The 18457-nt window shown below is 35.0% G+C and overlaps 1 protein-coding gene across 2 annotated transcripts; it reads right to left on the bottom strand.

Moving 5' to 3' along the window:
* Positions 1-7: 7 nt before the first annotated feature.
* LOC145589311 (helicase-like transcription factor CHR28) lies at positions 8-14504 on the bottom strand. Of its 2 annotated transcripts, none has more exons than XM_081645830.1 (12): positions 14098-14504; positions 13533-13670; positions 13181-13400; positions 12591-13096; positions 9960-10031; positions 9714-9791; positions 8467-9481; positions 7280-7410; positions 5625-5846; positions 3568-4122; positions 1490-1699; positions 8-749 (listed from the first exon to the last, which is right to left on the bottom strand). In XM_081645830.1, exons 2-12 carry the CDS (start codon positions 13641-13643, stop codon positions 633-635), a joined length of 3237 nt encoding a protein of 1078 aa, XP_081501956.1. In that variant the 5' UTR covers positions 13644-13670; positions 14098-14504; the 3' UTR covers positions 8-632. The 2 variants fall into 2 exon arrangements, with proteins under 2 accessions (XP_081501956.1, XP_081501957.1); XM_081645831.1 differs by having other exon boundaries at positions 350-749; positions 13533-13606.
* Positions 14505-18457: the final 3953 nt, after the last annotated feature.

Below are 18457 nucleotides of genomic sequence, written 5' to 3'. Positions count from 1 at the left end.
AATGACGAAACAGAACAAACCCCTAAACGATAATCCAAAGCTCCAAATGGTTTTTGTAGCATTCAGCACTACGACTGGTTTTTATAGCATTCAGCACTACAACTGGTGATTTCTACGTAACTTACTATTCCCCTAAACTCATGGCAGCCCTTCAATGACACTCCATACATAGTAATATTTGATCGTACAATATTCTCTCAGTGTTAAAGAACAAGATTTTATGTCGATGTTGTGAGGATTTGATCAGTGTATAACATCTGGAGAAGATGAAGAACCAAGTTCACCACACCTCAAAACACCGTCTGCCATCTTATCATCCATTTCCTTGGTGAAAAAGCAACTTAAGATATTTGACTACTGCTAAGATTAATAGAAATAAATTTCATTATTTACATAGTATATGCTAGCCTTCTCACCCCCCCAAACAAGTCTGATGGCTTCCAACAAAAAATTATGTTCAAAAGATGAAAGAAACTAACCTAAAATTGACACCGAAACATCTAACACTATTGCTGGAACCACCACTGGCCAATAGGCTCATAAGACGCCCAAGAAGCCAACTATTCACATGCAACCAACAAAACATGGAGGGGGGCAATTGAAAAATGAAGCCATAGAATTTTTTTTTTTTTTTATATGGGTTGACTCCCGAGAAAAATGTATTTGAGATCATCAATGGTGAGACGAGCTCCAGAACCAGAGACATGGTCTTCACCAAATGCAGATGCCACAATCTTCCTCTTCTCTTCCTGCAGTTCACCAAATCATCAGACAAGGGAACCTTGTGCTCCAGTGACAAATTTGCAAAATATATATACCATAGAAAATATAAGTTTATAATAAAAAAATTAAAAAATTAAAAAAGGTAAAAGATCTTAATTACAACCCCTACACAATTCAACAATTCAGAATGATTTTCTTGATTGTAGATGTTTGTATCCGCAAGACAAAATTTCAGGCATCTGGCTTTATTTCTGTTGATCAAATTAATCGAGGAATTTTTTTCAAAAGCTGGGCAGAGGACGGAGGACATATCTTTACTAGGTCAAGCATGTTCTGTTGATGATATAGCAAGATACTGTACGCTTAGATCTTTTGGAGCAAATTGTTCAAACAGACTGCTCCTCAAACATTTTACTTTCAAGTTTCAACATGCCCAATGCACAAATTTAGTATAGAAGCCCAAGCTATTGCAATATTCATACAATGGAAAAAGTGAAAAAGAGTTGGATAAGTAATTATTGCATTTTCGGAAATAATTCAACTTATTCTAGCAGCCCAGACTTGGACTCTTATGCTCCTTTAATTTACACAATCAACACAGCCAGTCAATTTAGCCTCCAAGGTGGCTTCAAACTAGGCAAGTTTTTCATTGCTATACAACAAGAGATTATTACACACAATTTACTCTATACACTAAAGCAGCAGTAAACATATTATAAAGCATTAAAATGAAATACGGGAGAGAACTGAATGTGGCACACAATACCTGGAGAGCCAAAATACGATCTTCGACAGTGTCTTTGATTGTAATCCTTGACACTGTAACAGGCCGAGTTTGCCCAATACGATGTGCTCGATCAATTGCTTGGTCTTCTGTGCTTGGGTTCCACCAAAGATCCAAAAGGATAACATGGCAAGCTGCAACCATGTTCAACCCAAGGTTACCAGCTTTAAGAGACATCAGCATGACAGTGACCTACAAGGAAGCCCACAAATCAGATTTATAAATTATAATCACAGCAAATTACAAGAGCACGCCAAGGAAAACCACGCCAAAAGCTAAAACAAAGAACAGGTATCAATGCAAATCCAAGCATAAGATTATCAACAACACCAGTGAATTCATTGGCTACACAAAACAGCACTACTAATGACGGAAAGAAATAATGAAATATCGGAAGGAAATATCAAACAATGAACAGTTCTTATTATATCAGATGATAAAAACATGTATTCTTATACTCTGGTATATGTATACTTTACACAAAATTATCCTTGGAAAGACATACAAAGAACTTCAGCTGCAAACACAAATCATTATTCATAACATGGGAAACTCAGATATGTATAAAGCAGAAGGCCAAACTGCCGACTCAACTAGTCCAAATGGGGAGTTGGCTTGGTTAACAAATTAGGCTCTTCTTAGTCACAAAAAAGTGTCTTACTTAAAAGGGGTACACAAATAATTTATACTCTAAAAAGAGTAGATGCTCATCTCTACAAGACCACCCCATGCCCATTTACATTTTAAATTTCCAGTTATTTAAAACGTACTCCTTTCCAACAAACAAAATCCTAACTTGACATCTCTCCAACTTGGCCTTTTTTCTTTGTTGTCCACTGAAGTATCAGATTCTTAGTAAAAATCTACAAGATATAGTAATAAAACTGCTTACAATTAAAGAATTATCACCCCCTCCTTCCCTATACACCATTCTTTCCTACCCCCAAAAAAGGGGTAGGTATGGAGAAAAAGTCAGTACGAGTTGTGCAACACTAACAAAGTATATCACATTAACGTTTTCTGTGGCATTTACATTATAGATAACAGACATCTGGTGTATGAAAAAAATTGAGGCACCCTTAGGCGATAAGGGTCCTAGAGCTTGAGGTGTGAGCTTTAAAGAAGAGAAGCATAATTTTAGATGTATAGACGTGTATAAAAGAAAAGGTTGCAGGCATGAAAATGCAGCTAATGTGCCTTTATACACAGCATAGAGTTCCTCATAAAAAGCCTCACCCAAAACTTTCTAGAGCTTAGGCAGCGCGCCTAGACATGCCATGTCAACACAGCAAGAATCAACATCGATACTAAGGTCACTAACCCAAATGCTCCAAAGAAGCTCCCCTCGTCAGTGGGCTAATGGGGATCGGATACACACATCCTTTTATCCCTGATGTAATACACCACAATATTCTGCAATTTTAATTAAATAGTGATGCTGACAGTTTGATTAGCCCACTATAATTGCGAACCAAAGTATAATTAATTTTTCTCCATTGAAACTGTACATAGTGATGGAATGCACGCAAACACGCACAAATTATATCTATGCTAAAGCCTAAAGCATGTTAACTAACTGAACTAAGATACTGATTGGAGCACAAATTCTCTTAAACCGTCTGTTCATAGCGTACAGTGTGCAACTGCACATTATTGCCAAGTAAATCCATCAATTAAAAGTGATTGTGAAGGAGGAAAAGAAATTCCTCAAACGTGTTATATACAACAAAATATTCTGGTATTGTTTCACATTACTTTGACTAGGGAATATCCTGCCACTCTTTCCCATACGCAGCCAGACACACACACACACACACACACACACACTTACTTCATTTTCACATTAGGTACTCAGCACCCATCTACTTACACTTAGAATAAAGGGATTAGCTCAGAACAAGTTTAAATGAATTGGGTGTGGAGGAAGGCAAACAAACTCAAACAAAGAGAGAGGGGGAGGGGGAGAGGAGAGAAAGAGAGAGATCAATATTTTCTACCATGTAAAAATATATGAAAAGAGAAACAAATCAGTAAAAGATTGAAATCAGAAGAAAACAAACCTCAGGATCAGTATTGAACTCTCTGACAGCCCGGTCTCTTGCAGCCAAAGACATACTACCATCAAGCCTCCTATATTGGAGGCAATACAGATTTAAAGAATACTCGAACAAATCAAGCATACGAGTCCACTGAGAGAAAACAATGGTTTTTATTGGTCCTTGTGTGGATGACCCCTTCATTTTCTCAGTTCTCAATTGTGCAGACATAGAATTCTCTTTACTTGTCTCCCCCGGCTCATCAACCTTAATACATTTACTGTTTAATTCACAATGAGAGAACAGTATCTCTAGCGCTGCCTTAATTTTAGAGGAGCTATACTCATTACTAAGTATTGATGAAGCCTTGGAACAACCATTGTCAGTTGAAATATTGCCATCAACATCACCAGAAACACAACTTATAAGAGTAGCCTCTGAGAAGAGAACATCATCACTTAGTTGTTGCTTGCATCTACGAGCAGGACACAGATTGTCATCACCATTTAGATAGTCTGCCACACATTGGTAGCAGAAAACATGCCCACAAATGGTCACAACAGCATCCTCAGCTGGATCCTGCAGAAGCATCAGTGAAAACAAAATATTAACTCGCATTAAATCAACAGAAGCTTTTAAGATAAGGTTAGATAATGTATTTTTTTTCCTCTTTTTTTGTCTCCGTTTTCCTTTAATTCTTAGTTGCAGACCCAGAAGAACAAAACAGATACAGACCACAGGACTCAGACGTCCACTCATCCAGATGACCTAATGACTATGAATTTATGACTGTCTCCAACAGAGACCTTGGGCCGTCCAGTGAATATAACTGGAAAATAGAAGGTATTCCATCAATAAAGAGAGGGGGGGGGGGGGGGGGGGGGGGGGAGGAGGAAGGAAGGAGCGCAAGGAAAGATTAAAGAAGTCAATTAATGATGGTCTTAGTTTGGATCTACCAGCCACAGCTTGTCAGAATTGTCACAGTAATTCATAACCATCTATCCCCTAATACATTTAACTTGTTATCTTTTAATGCCAGAAGAAAGGTCCTCAGTCAATGAACAAATAAGGGAACCCAAAAAAAAATAGCCTCACTCTGGATTACAAGGGACAAAAATTATAGCCACAACCAAAAGCATCCCAAAAGACATTGCTGACTATTTAACTTTTTTTTTTTTTTTTTTTTTTGACAAAGACTATTAAACATTCTATAGATTTAGATGCATGATCATATAAGCAAGAAATTCCTTACTTGAGTTCCACTGGTTACTCTAATCTAAGAAGTACCCCTTTCATTTTATAATAATTGCAAACATTTTGACTTGTGCACTTTTTATATACAAACTACGAGTATTTATTTTTTATTAACATACAGTGGTAAAAAAACAAATATTGTCCTGTAAAATGTTTTTAGATTAGTCTTAAAGTATATTTTCATTATCTTAACCTTTTATACTTCTTGATAATATATAAATATTAATGGTTAAATTTATGCATTGGCATGTGTGTCAGTCAAAGAATTACAATTATTATGAAAAGTAGGAAGTGTATTAAGAGTTAAGTATAAATACAGTCCCCAATACTGTATTTGTGAACTTTTAGTCTCTCGACTTTTAAATGATCATTTTTGGTCCCTCAACCACCTATATATGAAGACATGAAGTATGTGAATTTTGACTAAATAGTTTAGGGACTAATCGTAGTTAGAAATGTAACAATACAGTTTTAAGTAAGCCCCTTTAAGGGAACTGACCATAGCAGAGTCTCCATGTGACACACAGCAAATATGAAGAAGGAACCTCTACAATGATAAATCTAGACTCGAGAATGATTTAACTAAAAGGGAAGTAACTTATTCAAAGGTAACTAGGTCAAAAATGAAATACATAAAAGTAAACATCATTGTAAATTAGAACATTTGTAAAACAACAAAAGACAAAAACTCAATTTCCCAAATCCCCCAATTGAAACTAACAAAACATAATGATCAAAATTTTAAATAACAAGGGTGAAAAGCCACATACATCAAGTTAATAAGAAAGCCAGTCTAAGAAATTAAAACGGTTCTAACAAGAACATACAGTGCAAATGAGACAAATAGCAGAGGCTGCTTCCAAATGATCCAACAATCCCATCAAAACATGCGTAGGGAGTTTCTTAGCTTTCTCCAGATTTGTTCTTTTACCAGAGTCAGAATTAAATCCCTTCACGAGAAGAGGGTGATCACAAGCCTGGCGGAGGCGCAATATCATCAGCAGAATGTTGGCGTAGTTCTGATTAACTGTGCCAGCAGCTGCGTAAGCCTGCAAGACAATTATTTAATTTCAAATACCAGATATTTCATAAGAAAAGCCTCAAATGGCAGGTTTCATCCAAAATTACGATCACATCTAGAGTCTACAGATTAAAGGTTGGAGTTTCTGGTGGTGTTTTGTAAACATAAAAGATTTAAGAGCATCATTTCTCTTCTCAACCCTCTATTACATACTTCTTATAAGGTCGATAGCAACACTGTCTTTTAAATACCATTGTTTATAGCCCATCAAACAGAATGAACGATTGTCTCCATTTCGAACTATCAGCTGAAGAGAACATATGATGTTATGAAAGCAACTTTTTTTTTACTGGATGTAAAACTATGTCTTGAAATGAAAACACTTGTGCGTTCATTTCCAAAAAGAAAAAAAAAATAACGACAGAAGAAGACACATTCAACAGTGCAGTCCAGTATCTGAATCAGTCACAATTCGAATTTAATACTTAAATCAATTATTTATTTGCAATTTGAACTCTACACTATTCATAGACTCCTTTGACCAGATTTTGTAAGTATACATAAGGAAAATATAGTAATGTGGGATCTTGTTTACAACAACAACAACAAAGCCTTAGTCCCAAAATAATTTGGGATCGGATAACATGAATCGTCATAAGGAATCGTACGATATAAAGAAACAGAAAAAACCATCATTTAAAACAGTTTGAAAAAAGGTGAGTAAAGTGAGGAAACGAAAGAACATTTAAGAAAAATAAAGGGAGTTTTGAAGGAGAATCAAGAATAAAATTCAAGAAAGTTTTTACAAGAGTGGTTAAAAGTTCAAATTGTAAACATAAAGGTTTGAGAAAACTTTAGCAAAGGAAAACAATACAGTTCATAAAACATTGATGAGCTAAAAATAAAATTTAAAATGAAAATAAATATAAACTTGTTTATATATTAAAAATATAAACTTTTTAGAACACATATAGTAACAAACCTACTGATATTTGAAGTTTAATTATGCATAGGTAAGCATGAAAACCCAAATGGTACAAGTAAACACGAACGGAGGATATATACACCAACCAGTGACTCAACTTAAATAAAATTGACACGCATGAAACAACAGTGATGATGTCAGCCAGCATGGTTCTGCCTGATTAATAACACTATTTTATAAGAAGTCTCCTTAAACTTTTATTGTTTAAACAAATTAAACGATATTTCTTGTTTTTTCCCTTCAATAAATCATTTAAACAATACAGAAAACTGTAGCCAGTGGATCACACAGATCAATAAACCAAAAGGAACCAAAGTGTGTTAGCTGTAATGATAAAGGATTAAGCATCCTAGCTTCCAGTGATTTAATAGACCAAGCCACCAAGGTCACAAAGAAGCTCAAACAGAAATAGGCCAACAGCCCAAAAATTGCAACTAGAAAGCAAGGATACAAAAGATTTAAGAAAAGATAAACACCTTAAACTGTGAGCGTGATTCAGCTTCCAATTGAGCATAAAAGGACCGCTCCTCAGCAGTGAAGGTCACAGCCTTCATCTTTATGAACTTTGGAGGTAGGCTAATAATAGGTTCTCCGTCTAGTAATGTCTCTGTATTAATAATAATAATAATAGATTAAAAATAAAAATAAAATAAAAACTATTGTACTCAGAAAGCATTGTTCATAACAAAATCCAAAGTGCTAATAAGAAGTAATTGAGCTATGAAAACATTTCACAAACTTCATTATGCACTAAACTATAAAGACTAAAGAGTGCAGATATAAGCAGAAAATAGTCAAAATAAAAATTAAAAAAAATTAAAAAATAAAAAATAAAGAAATTTCGCTACCTATTGCACAAAATTCCACACTTTTACAGATTTGAAATCAGTGAAGGCTACATATAAGTTGAAAATATTAAATAATCAATTCAACTTCCTTGGATTCTTGAAATTATTGTTCCACAATTTTAAATCACTTTAATTCATACTTCTTCTAAATACATCAGAATCTAATCAAGAACTATTCTCCATTATAGATGTTTTTATTTTCTGGATAAGCACTAAGAATATACGTTATGAATAATCTCATTATATTGTGGTTAATATCTCCCACATGAGAAACTATAGCAGGTTAAATTCAACGCCTCTATCTCACTGCATTTGGAAAAATCAAAGCAGTCTCCACATCAGCAAAATCAATCATCCAGTACACAACGATCATCTGTCTTAAACACCATCTAAAAAGTACTTCCTTCTTTTTCTTATTGGGACATTTTCCTTTTTGGAAAGTTGCATATTAATTGCACCATATCCTTATTTGGTATGCTTTATTCACCTTTTGCTAGTGTTCACACACAACGTAGCCTAATTACCCTTAATCAGATGTGATAACAACTATTATACCCCACCTTTCTCTCTCCCATTTGTTTGTATCACATGGGCAAATTTGACACTCCCCATCTTTTACTCTTTTTCTTAAATCTTGTGCCCATACAAACGGTGCGATTAAAAAAACGGAGGAAGTATATCTAGGCCGATACAGATGCCAACAAAAAAAAAAGAGGCAAATCAGTGGTCACAAGATGCAGCAGACAGCTTATGGACACAATCAAGCAACACTACAAGTGTTTAGAAAGAGATGGCAATGATAAGGAAAGGATCACCTTTTGTGCGCCGCAGCAATAAAGTCCTCAGTACTGCTTGAAGCTTCTTGTATCCAATATTTGGATCTCTAGAAATGGGGTTTTTTATTCCTCCATAAAAATTTTTGTAACTAGAATAAAAGTGATGTCGAAGAAATCTGAAGTAGCTATACATTTCATCAATTGAATTTTGTATGGGGGTTCCAGATAAACACCACCTTCTTTTAGCTCTCAATCCGCAGCAGGCTCTAGCTGTTAGTGTCCTATGGTTTTTAATGGTTTGTGCTTCATCTAGTACCACTCTAAACCAATTCACTCTGGCAAGTGCACCAGCCTGACTACATAAAGAACCATCAGCTACTTTATTGCTTTTCTTCCCTTTTTTACTGGTGGTGGATGAATGTTTCCGCTTCTTAGTACCAGTAAAGTCAGATGATAGCCCGTGCCTATCCCCAGGTTTTTGCTCACAGTCATCCTCATCGACTATAGATTGCTTAGGAACCTCATTACTAACGATAGAATAAGTGGTAAGCACCACATCATGCTTGGCCAGCTTAGCAGGATCCTTAGTCCTAGTACCACCATGATACACCAAAATAGATAATTTTACTTTATTAGCAACTTTTTCTAGCAACTCTCTATTCCACTGCCTCAGAACAGTTGCTGGACACACGATCAATGTACCTGCAGGTGGTCTATTCTTCTGAATTGGCGGATGTGAAGAACTTGAACCTGATTTAGATTTTGTACCATCAAAATTCTCCATTTTATTGACAGTTTCAGTAGTGGCACTTCCATTATCATCATCATCTACACCATCCAAATCAAGTGTTTCAGGTTTATTGTTAGAATCCTCCTCTAATTTGCTCTTCCCAACATTAGGATCCACTGTTTTACTTCCTACATTGTCATCATCGTCGTCATCCAAGTTTAAAGCTTCAGTATTGATATTGTTATGTTTATCTGATTGATACTTTGCCTGTGCTGGCCACTGTTTAAGTATCAGGGCAATAGTTGAGATTGTCTTACCCAGTCCCTGAAAATCACATAAAATTAGCATGTTAAACCCTTAAGTGGAGAGATAATTACAAGCAAAAGGATCCTGAAGGAAAATTAACCACATGTAACTCCAAGTACAATACAAGTTCCAAATTACATAAAGAGGGATGTTAAAAATAAAAGCAATGATACAAAATTACAAAGGACATATACATAAATGTCTAGCATCAAATGTTAATATACATGACAGCATGAAGCATGAGACACACCTGGTCATCTGCAAGAATTCCACCCAAACAATGCATAGTTCTTGACTCCTTCTCAACCATCCAAGCCAGAGCAATTTTCTGTTAGAAAAACACATAAGATCCTTAAGTGAGAAGGCCAAGTACCAAAATTTTAATACATTATGAATATTCATAATGTTCAGAGCTCTGCAAGAAAACTACTGCAAATAATCACAAATACTTCAGGCTTTTGAATTTTTGGCTATAAGATGAACAGAAAAAAAAAACCTGGTGTCTCAAAAGGGGGACAGTTAAGAGCCCAGGAGGAATATCAACTTCAGCAGTTGGCTGGCTAATTTCCTGCATATATATTTAAAGCAACAATAAGATAGATAAGCAACTAATGTGCAAAGATTAAATATAATAGAAACAATGGCACAAGTATGGAACCATCATATACGATATACTACGATGACTTTACTCTTAAGATCTCAAACAAAAGATCAGGTCTTTAATATTACCCAGCAAAAGAGTAATCTTTCATAAACAACAAATTTACCAAGGTTCAAGAATAGATGAAAGTAAAGACTAATATACTGACTTGAACTACAACATAAAGGACGCTATATAAGCAATAGAACAAAACTAAGAGAGCATAGTTGCAACTTTAAGCTAATCAGTCACAGATATTTTTAAATCTAGCAACTAAGAAAATTCAATATTTGTAAAATACATGTTGAGACGAATCTAACAAGATCCCACTTGATAATGTTTTATCTTAAACATTGAAATACAACTAAGGTCAAAGTTGAATCAATCAGACCAAACTTTAGAAAATTAAGAGAAAAATAAAAGAAAAAGAGCAACCCACACAGCAAGTGGGGTCATAGAGGAGAAAACCCTACAAAACAATTCGAATAAGAGAGAATTTCAGAAAATAAAAAAGAGAAGAATGAAAATTTTAATGGAAGATGTTGACAAAGAAAAAGGAGAAGAGAGGATCAAAGCAAAAGTATGAACAAAAAAGAAGAGCAAATAACAAATAGAAAGAGAAAGAACACCTAGAATGCTTAACCGGCAACAAACACTGCCAGACCAGCGCGTTGCAAGCAATTTTTGTCAAATGCCGGTAACCACCATTTTCCCAATTGCTAAACTACCAGCAAATTAGGGTTTTCTATAATTAGGGTATTTGAATTGGGGATTTAAGTGTAGCAAATTCATGCTTTTGATCGAGGGTTTTTGAATAAGCTTCTTAGAGACTATGTAAGGATTAATTTGAAAGTATAATTTTGAATCAAATCTACTATTTATATCATATTTGAACATGAGACGCAAACAACACAAGGCGGAGACACTATTAAGGACAAGATTAGATCTTTTTGAAATGCTCTGCACTTGATATAGTAAGGCGTTTTGCCCTGCGCTTGATTAGCCTAGCACCTAGGCGCGCTTTAAAACAATATGAGCGCTGCATTCAAAATACAATATGAGCGCTGCTCCCCAAATTTTGGGGGTTCATAACATGCTACTAAGTACGGGTATCTTCCCTAATAAGAAGAGAATTGGAGTTCTTTTTCTCTGAAATATTAATTTCCTTTCATTTAAATCATTTCTTTCTCTTTCTTTCTTTCTTTCAAGCTCCATAGGTTTCAAGGAGATCTTTTCAGTGGTTACAGCTTCACGCCTTCACCCTAAGGGGAAAGGGGCAAATGAGAAACATATATGTCATAGGTTTTGGCTACCTACAAAGTGGTTCCAAGTTTCCAACTAATCAAGTAACAACTTGAAGAACAATACTGCTTTTTAGGTTTTGTTTGTAAGAGCAAGTAATGTTTGTTATGTTAGTTATGTTCATGTAAGAGTCTTAAATAGCCTAGTAATTCGTGTTGCAATAATTTGAACACTTACAAAATTGATGAGATACAAATGTTTGAGCCATTAATTTAATATTCCCTCCGATTCAAAATAAATGACTCAATTTGACTTTTGAACTATTTATTACTTCATGTACACCACTTTACCAATGTTTGTGCTTTATATATAAAATTAAACATAATTAAGTGGGTACCTATTAGAATTGTCACAATGTGTAATTTTTTAACATCAACTATTTAGTACGTATCATTTATACTTATTGATGATTCAAGATATTATTAGTCAAAGCTCCGTGTCGGCATGCCAATCAAGTTGGGGCATTTATTTTGGAACAAAGGACCATCTTATATACACCATATATTTCAAGAGCAATGTCTTCTAAGGGTGCCATATAAACAAAATGATATAAATACAAGTTATGAACAATATAAATTTTATGTCTAGAGATTCTGATAAAATTCAGCTCCCATGTGTATAAAAAGAAGGATAAATGTAAATACCCAGTAATAATACCACTGAAATAGCATGGGAAGATGGCATAAAGTTACTCCTGGGAGAACAAGGAAGCAGCTTCTAATGGACCTAAACATGTTCCTAATAAGTAGAGAAATTAATTGACCACCATTGGTAAGAATGGTAACAACTCATGCAGTAAAAAGCTCACTACAAGCTCACAGCAGTTTAAAAGACTCGCGTCCATTCTAGTATTATACTACAACATATAAGAGAAATTCAGAACAAGCTAGAGCACCCCTAAAGAGTTCTAATGGACCAAAACATGTTCCTAATAAGTAGAGAAATTAATTGACCACCATTGGTAACAACTCTGCAGTAAAAAGCTCACCACAAGCTCACAGCAGTTTAACAGACTGGCATCCATTCTAGTATTATACTACTACATATAAAGAGAATTTCAGAACAAGCTAGAGTACCCCCAAAGAGTACCAAGCGCATCATTTTATGAGGCACTTTTCAGGGAACAGAGCACAATTATGTGAAGCAACATACCACAAAGAAATGGCAAGGAGATAGGAAGGGTACCTGTAGTGCAGCTTGATAGATTATTCTTTCGTCTCCTAAAACCCTATCTTCTCCAAACCCCACATTTTGGTAAGGGTCACTTGAACTAGTATGATCTGATGATGAACCAGGCCTTCCACGCGCCAAAGTATGAGGAAGAATGCGAGGATGGTTATTATCATACATAAAACCATCGTCGGCACTTCCCCTACTAAGATACCCACGATTGTTGGCTAAATTATCCCAAGAACTGCTTTGATTAGTCTGCGACCCAGAAAATGGGGGGTAAGGAGGGAGGACCCTCTTATTTAGGTGTTGCTCATGATCTGCATCACGGGCATACAAGGATATATTCCTATTTGACTTTTCATCATTCTTCCTTGGCTGAGAACTACTTCCATTTCCTACACCAATTCGGGAATTCAGGGCTCGATTACTTGTGCCATAGCTAGTGCTAGGAGCGGATTCACCCTGATGATTGCCAGCACGCGAATATGTTCCTCTGCTAGAAGATGCCTCTGGAGGACCTACAAGATAAAATATAACATTGGAAACCACCCAAAAATTGACAAGCAAATTGAACATTGAAGTCCTGAGAGTTGATTGCTGACCCTTTTCTCTAGTCCAACTTGGTAGAACTCTTTTACTACTAGAATACGAGAATTCAGGTTGAGGTACTTCCACAGTGTCATCTTCATCGGAGGACAAGTCAATGTCGCTTCCTGATGATGTAATATCAATAGTCTCCATTCTATCCAAAAATATTTGACTCTGATTTCCTTGTTCCTCAGATAAGTTATAATAAGAGGTGCTAGAAGAAGAAGACTTGACCTGCAGTTCCATACATATTTGTCATATGAGGTGCTTCGACTTTACAAAATAAATGTCATATTTGTCAACAACCACAAATAGTAGGAACAGCAGAACATGGTACCACATAGTTTGTCAGTGTTATAAACTCACCAGATCAGCAAGCTGCCTGAACGTTAAACTGGAAATCCATTGACTAAAGAGTGAATAAAACCGCCGAGTAGATTCTACAATTCCACGTTGATTATTCCCATCATCAGACATCTAGTAATCTCATCGTACAAATACGTTCTGAAAGAAGCAGCATTTTCACACCAAATACAAAGATTTTTCAATATTAACAAAAAGCTAAGTAAATTAAGCAGATCAAAACAAGAGCATACGAAATCAGCATTCAAATTAGGCACTCGTACACTATATCAATATAAAACCCTTAAAACAATCCGAAAGAACCACTCAAACCATCTTGCATGCCCTAACTAAATATTGCACATTAAATATTTTAGTGATTAAAGCTTAAAAATCCAAACTTTGACAAGTAAATTACAATCAAACGGCTTAATCACATAATAAAACTCTATCCAAATCCTATCAACACCAAATTTTCCGAAAATTAAAAAAGAAATTAGGGGTTACGTTGCATGAATCAAAAAATAAATAAAATGACGCAATCATTAAGGGCAAAAGATATAAAATAGAAGTAAAGAAAAGAATTTACCCGAAAAAATCTAGGTTTTAACAAACCAAACGAAGTGGCTGCAATTACCAAAATTCCAGTAATCTGAGAGTAAAATTAAGCAGTTGGATAAAAATGGCGGCAAATTGGGCTTGTAAATTAGGTATTTTGATGAGGTAATTAGGGAATTTTAGTGCGATAATTAGGGGTTTATATGAGAACAGTGAATGGAAGAAGAAGCATGATGAGAGAGAAAGTGTGGGAGTAGAGAGTGGTGCAAAGTTGAGAAAATTGAGTTGAGTTCTCTGTGAAATTCTCTCTCCTCCAAAGATCCTGGTTTCAATTGAAAATGCACGACATCACCAAGAGAAAGAGAATTAACTTGATTGGCTCTGTTAGTGTAAAACTGTAAACCCTATTCTACTACAAGTGACAAGTCTACAAGTACTTTTTTTCGAGCCCATGCTTTACATGACTCTCACTATAACAATTTCGGAAATTCAATTCTTATATACTACCTCGCAACAAAGGACATATTTGCGATTCCCAAGTTAAAAAATTAAAAGCATAATTATTGAAAAATAAGGATATATGCTTAATTATTAATCCAATCAAAAAAAATTCAACCTTAATTAAATTAAATAACCCACCACCACCGACACCACCGAGCATCACCGAAACCACCCACCACCACCACCACCCAAGACTAAATATATGGGCAACGGGCCATGCCGTGCCGCGGTGGGGGGATGTCGTGCCGGCTCCGCAGCGGGCCGTGCCGTGCCGTACTTAATTTTGGCACACCCCAACCCGCGGGCCGTGCCGTGTCGGGCCGCGGGCCAAACCGTGCCACTTAATTTTATTTTATTTTTTTAATAATAAATGTAAATAAAAAACGATATATATATTTTTTAGTACAACTTAATTTTATATAAATAATGTGATTAATTTATGTTTATGTTAATGTTAATATATTTTGTTTTGAACAACTTTATTTTAATTAAGGTTATATAAATTATTTATCTAATTATGTTTAAGTTTATATAAACAAATAAAAACAATCTTATTAATTTAGCAAAAAACAACAATGCATATAATAAAAAAAAAAATTATGAGTGTGATAATCCGAAAACACAAAAAATTGAAGAATAACTTATTTTATTATATACCGGTAGCCGGTACGATAAATAGATAATACAAATAATTAATGATAATTAAAAATCGTACAATATTTGGTGAATAACTTCATTTATTATACGGAATACAAAGTTCGATAATACAAAAATTGTACAATAGTGTATAATATAAATATGTAATAATGTAATTATTATTGTTCGTCTTCGTCTTCGTATTCGTCTTCGTCTTCTTGTGATTCAAGTTCATTGGCCAATTGAGTTGATTGAGAAGTATGAGAACTAAAAGAAGTCGACGTTCCTTCATCGTCGTCGTTTTGTGCATAAGTACGATCTTGAGAACGAGTTTCGGCATCCAACCAATCCTTGAAACAAACACACATTTCAAGTGTTTCGGGTTTTAATCTTGTTCTTGTATCGTCTAAAACCCGTCCCGGCGCACTAAAAGCTCTTTCGGAGGCAACGGAGGAGACTTGGATAGCAAAAATATCACGAGCCATTGCCGACAAAATTGGATGTTTCATGGTTTGTGATTTCCACCAATCAAGGATGTTGAGGCCAAACTTCTCTTCATCGTCCATGCCTTTCATAAAGTCGTAACTTAGGTACATTTGCAACTCCGAAACATTGCTTTGTGTTCTCCTAGTTGATGATGATTCCGTACCTGGAAACTTGGACATCATGTTAGCAGCTTGTGCAAATAAACCTTTGGCCTGTTTACTTACGTTTTTGGATGTTTGAGAAGGAGCAAATCGAGACACGGTTCCATATTTACTTTCATAAACTCTATATAAAGAGAAAAACTCATTAGTCATCTTATTTTTAAAAGTTTCAACATCGTCTTCAAAATTCATGTTACTATAATAAATATCAATTAATAAAAAAAGTGCCATCATATTTTTGCCTAGGATCTAAAATAGAAGCAAAAATATAAATCATAAGAATATTAGTGTAATATTTACGCTATTTTTCCTCCATAGCTGGAAGATATCCATGATAATCATGTTGCGATCGGTGTTCGGCAAAAAGTTGTGCAAGTAAACATGCATTGCTAAGAAAAGAATGGGAACAAGGATTATATACAGAAGAAAAACAATGTGTCATACTATATAGTAATTGTAAAAACTGCATATATTTTTCACAATTAGTCCAATCATCTTCTAGTAAAGCACATTGTGGAAATTTCATATTATAAAAAAGTGTTAAATGAACCTTGTACTCGATTGCCCGACTCAACATTTCATAGGTGGAGTTCCACCTAGTTGGACAATCCGGTGCTATTTTTATAGTCTTTATCCTTTGTTGCCTGCAAAAACCTTTCCATTCTTGATATCTCAAGTTAGAGCTATTAATAGACATAATAGCATTCCTTATTTTGTGATAAAATGGACCAATTGCTTGTGTTCCATCCTTCACACACAAGTTAAGAACATGACAAATACATCTAATATGAAGCGCTTCTCCATCTAATACTAAATCGGTCAATTGGGGTTTAACCAAATTCGCACTATATGTCATAGAAGTTGCATTATCGAAAGTTAAAGACATGATTTTATCCCTAAGACTATATGCATCAATGGCTTCCATTAAATGATGAGAAATGTTAAGACCGGTATGAGGGTATTCAAGCATTTTAAAATGAATGATGCGTTTTTGTAACAACCAATCATTATCCAACCAATGACAAGTAACACATAAATAGTGAAGTCCGTATCCATTATCCCATGCATCGGCAGTTAAAGAAACTCTACTAGGAAGATTAGCCAATTCATTTACTAATTTCAATTTATACTCTTGATAATTCTTCATGGCAGCAGATCGAACGGTTCGGGAGATTTTTTTGTATTTGGGTTGTAGTGCTCGGTTAATGTAGTTGTTAAAGGCATCATTTTCGGCGAAAAGAAAAAGTTGTTCGGCATGAACAATCATTCTCCCAAGTTCATCCCTATCTCTCTCATAACTGTAAATGAAGCCTTGTGGATGGAATTGAGAAATTTTGGGTTGGGTTGGATCATTAGATGGTCCACCACATCTTTTGAATGTCTACTAAGGTGTCCCGTCCCTCCCTTAGCTTGGTATCGGCCGAGAAAATTTTACTACAAGTCCGACACCGGGCTTTGGTTCCATTTTTACTCAATTGATAATGTGCCCATACTTCACTCTTTCGGTTGGTTTGAGCAAATTCCTCTTCAGTACACCACTCTAATATGTTAGGATTTTGGGTGTTAGGCATTTGGGTGGATTGTTCACTCGACCCGGAGGCTTGTGTGTTGGCTACCTTGGTTACTAGGAATAGAAAATTCATGTTGTGATCCGTATAAATGAGGTGAGAATTGGGTTTGTTGAAATCCCAAACTAGGCATAGTCCAAGGAGCCATATCATCCATTTGTTCGTGCCCTTCCGTGGTTTGGGGATGAAAGAAAGGGGTGGAAGTGTTTGGAAAGGGCATGTTAGGGGAGTGAAAGGGCATGTTAGGGGAGGGAAAGGTGTTAGGGGGGCATTGAAGTATTTGGGTTTGGTGATTCCCTACGTTTTGACTTGGCTTTTCTAGAGGAGAAGGAAGTGCTCGGATTTGATGCCATGATATTTAATAATAATAACAACAACAATAATAATACAAATAACAAATAACAATAACAATAATAATAACAATTAACAACAATAATAATAACAATAGCAATAAGAATTAGTAACTAGTTTTTATATAAATTAAGTTTTCAAAAATAATTATAATAATAGTAGATTACTTAGGTCAATGAGATCCCAGGTAGGAGAGGTTAGGAACGACGTTGTCCTGAGCCCAAGTCCCGCCTTAGACAGATTTCACTAACAATCTAAATTATCCACAATAAAGATAGAAAGTAGTTTTTATATAATTAAGTTGTTCCAACTTCCAAGAAAACAATAATAACATTAATAACAACAACAACAATAAAAATAATAATAATAATAATAACAACAACAACAACAACAATAACAATAACAATAACAATAACAAATTAAAATAAAGTTGAGTTAGATCTTACAATGACGCTTCAATTGCTTTCCCAAATTTATAATTTCCCGAGTGTAAATATAAGAATTTTTTTTTTTTTTTTGGTAGTAGACTAATAATAGTAAAAATGTAAAATTTATAAGAGAGTAGGAATTTTTTTTTTCTTTGCACAAAATAGAAAGAGAGTAAGATTGTAGGAATTAGAGAATAAGAATATTAGAGAATAAGAGAGAAGAGATGAGTTGATGAATTGTGAAAATTTTGGAGGAAGAA

Source organism: Chenopodium album, chromosome 17 (genome assembly GCF_948465745.1).
Source record: "Chenopodium album chromosome 17, dcCheAlbu1.1, whole genome shotgun sequence".
NCBI classification, from domain to species: domain Eukaryota; kingdom Viridiplantae; phylum Streptophyta; class Magnoliopsida; order Caryophyllales; family Amaranthaceae; genus Chenopodium; species Chenopodium album.
This window is presented reverse-complemented; position numbering and strand designations above follow the sequence as displayed.

Excerpts from the sequence above, each read along its gene's own strand:
- LOC145589311 (XM_081645830.1), bottom strand. The coding sequence starts at position 13,643 with ATGTCTGATGATGGGAATAATCAACGTGGAATTGTAGAATCTACTCGG. Across the intron at positions 5,847-7,279 it reads AATCACGCTCACAGTTTAAG|GCTTACGCAGCTGCTGGCAC; the intron begins GTGTTTATCTTT and ends ATTGTCTTGCAG. Across the intron at positions 1,700-3,567 it reads AGTTCAATACTGATCCTGAG|GTCACTGTCATGCTGATGTC; the intron begins GTTTGTTTTCTT and ends GCTTCCTTGTAG.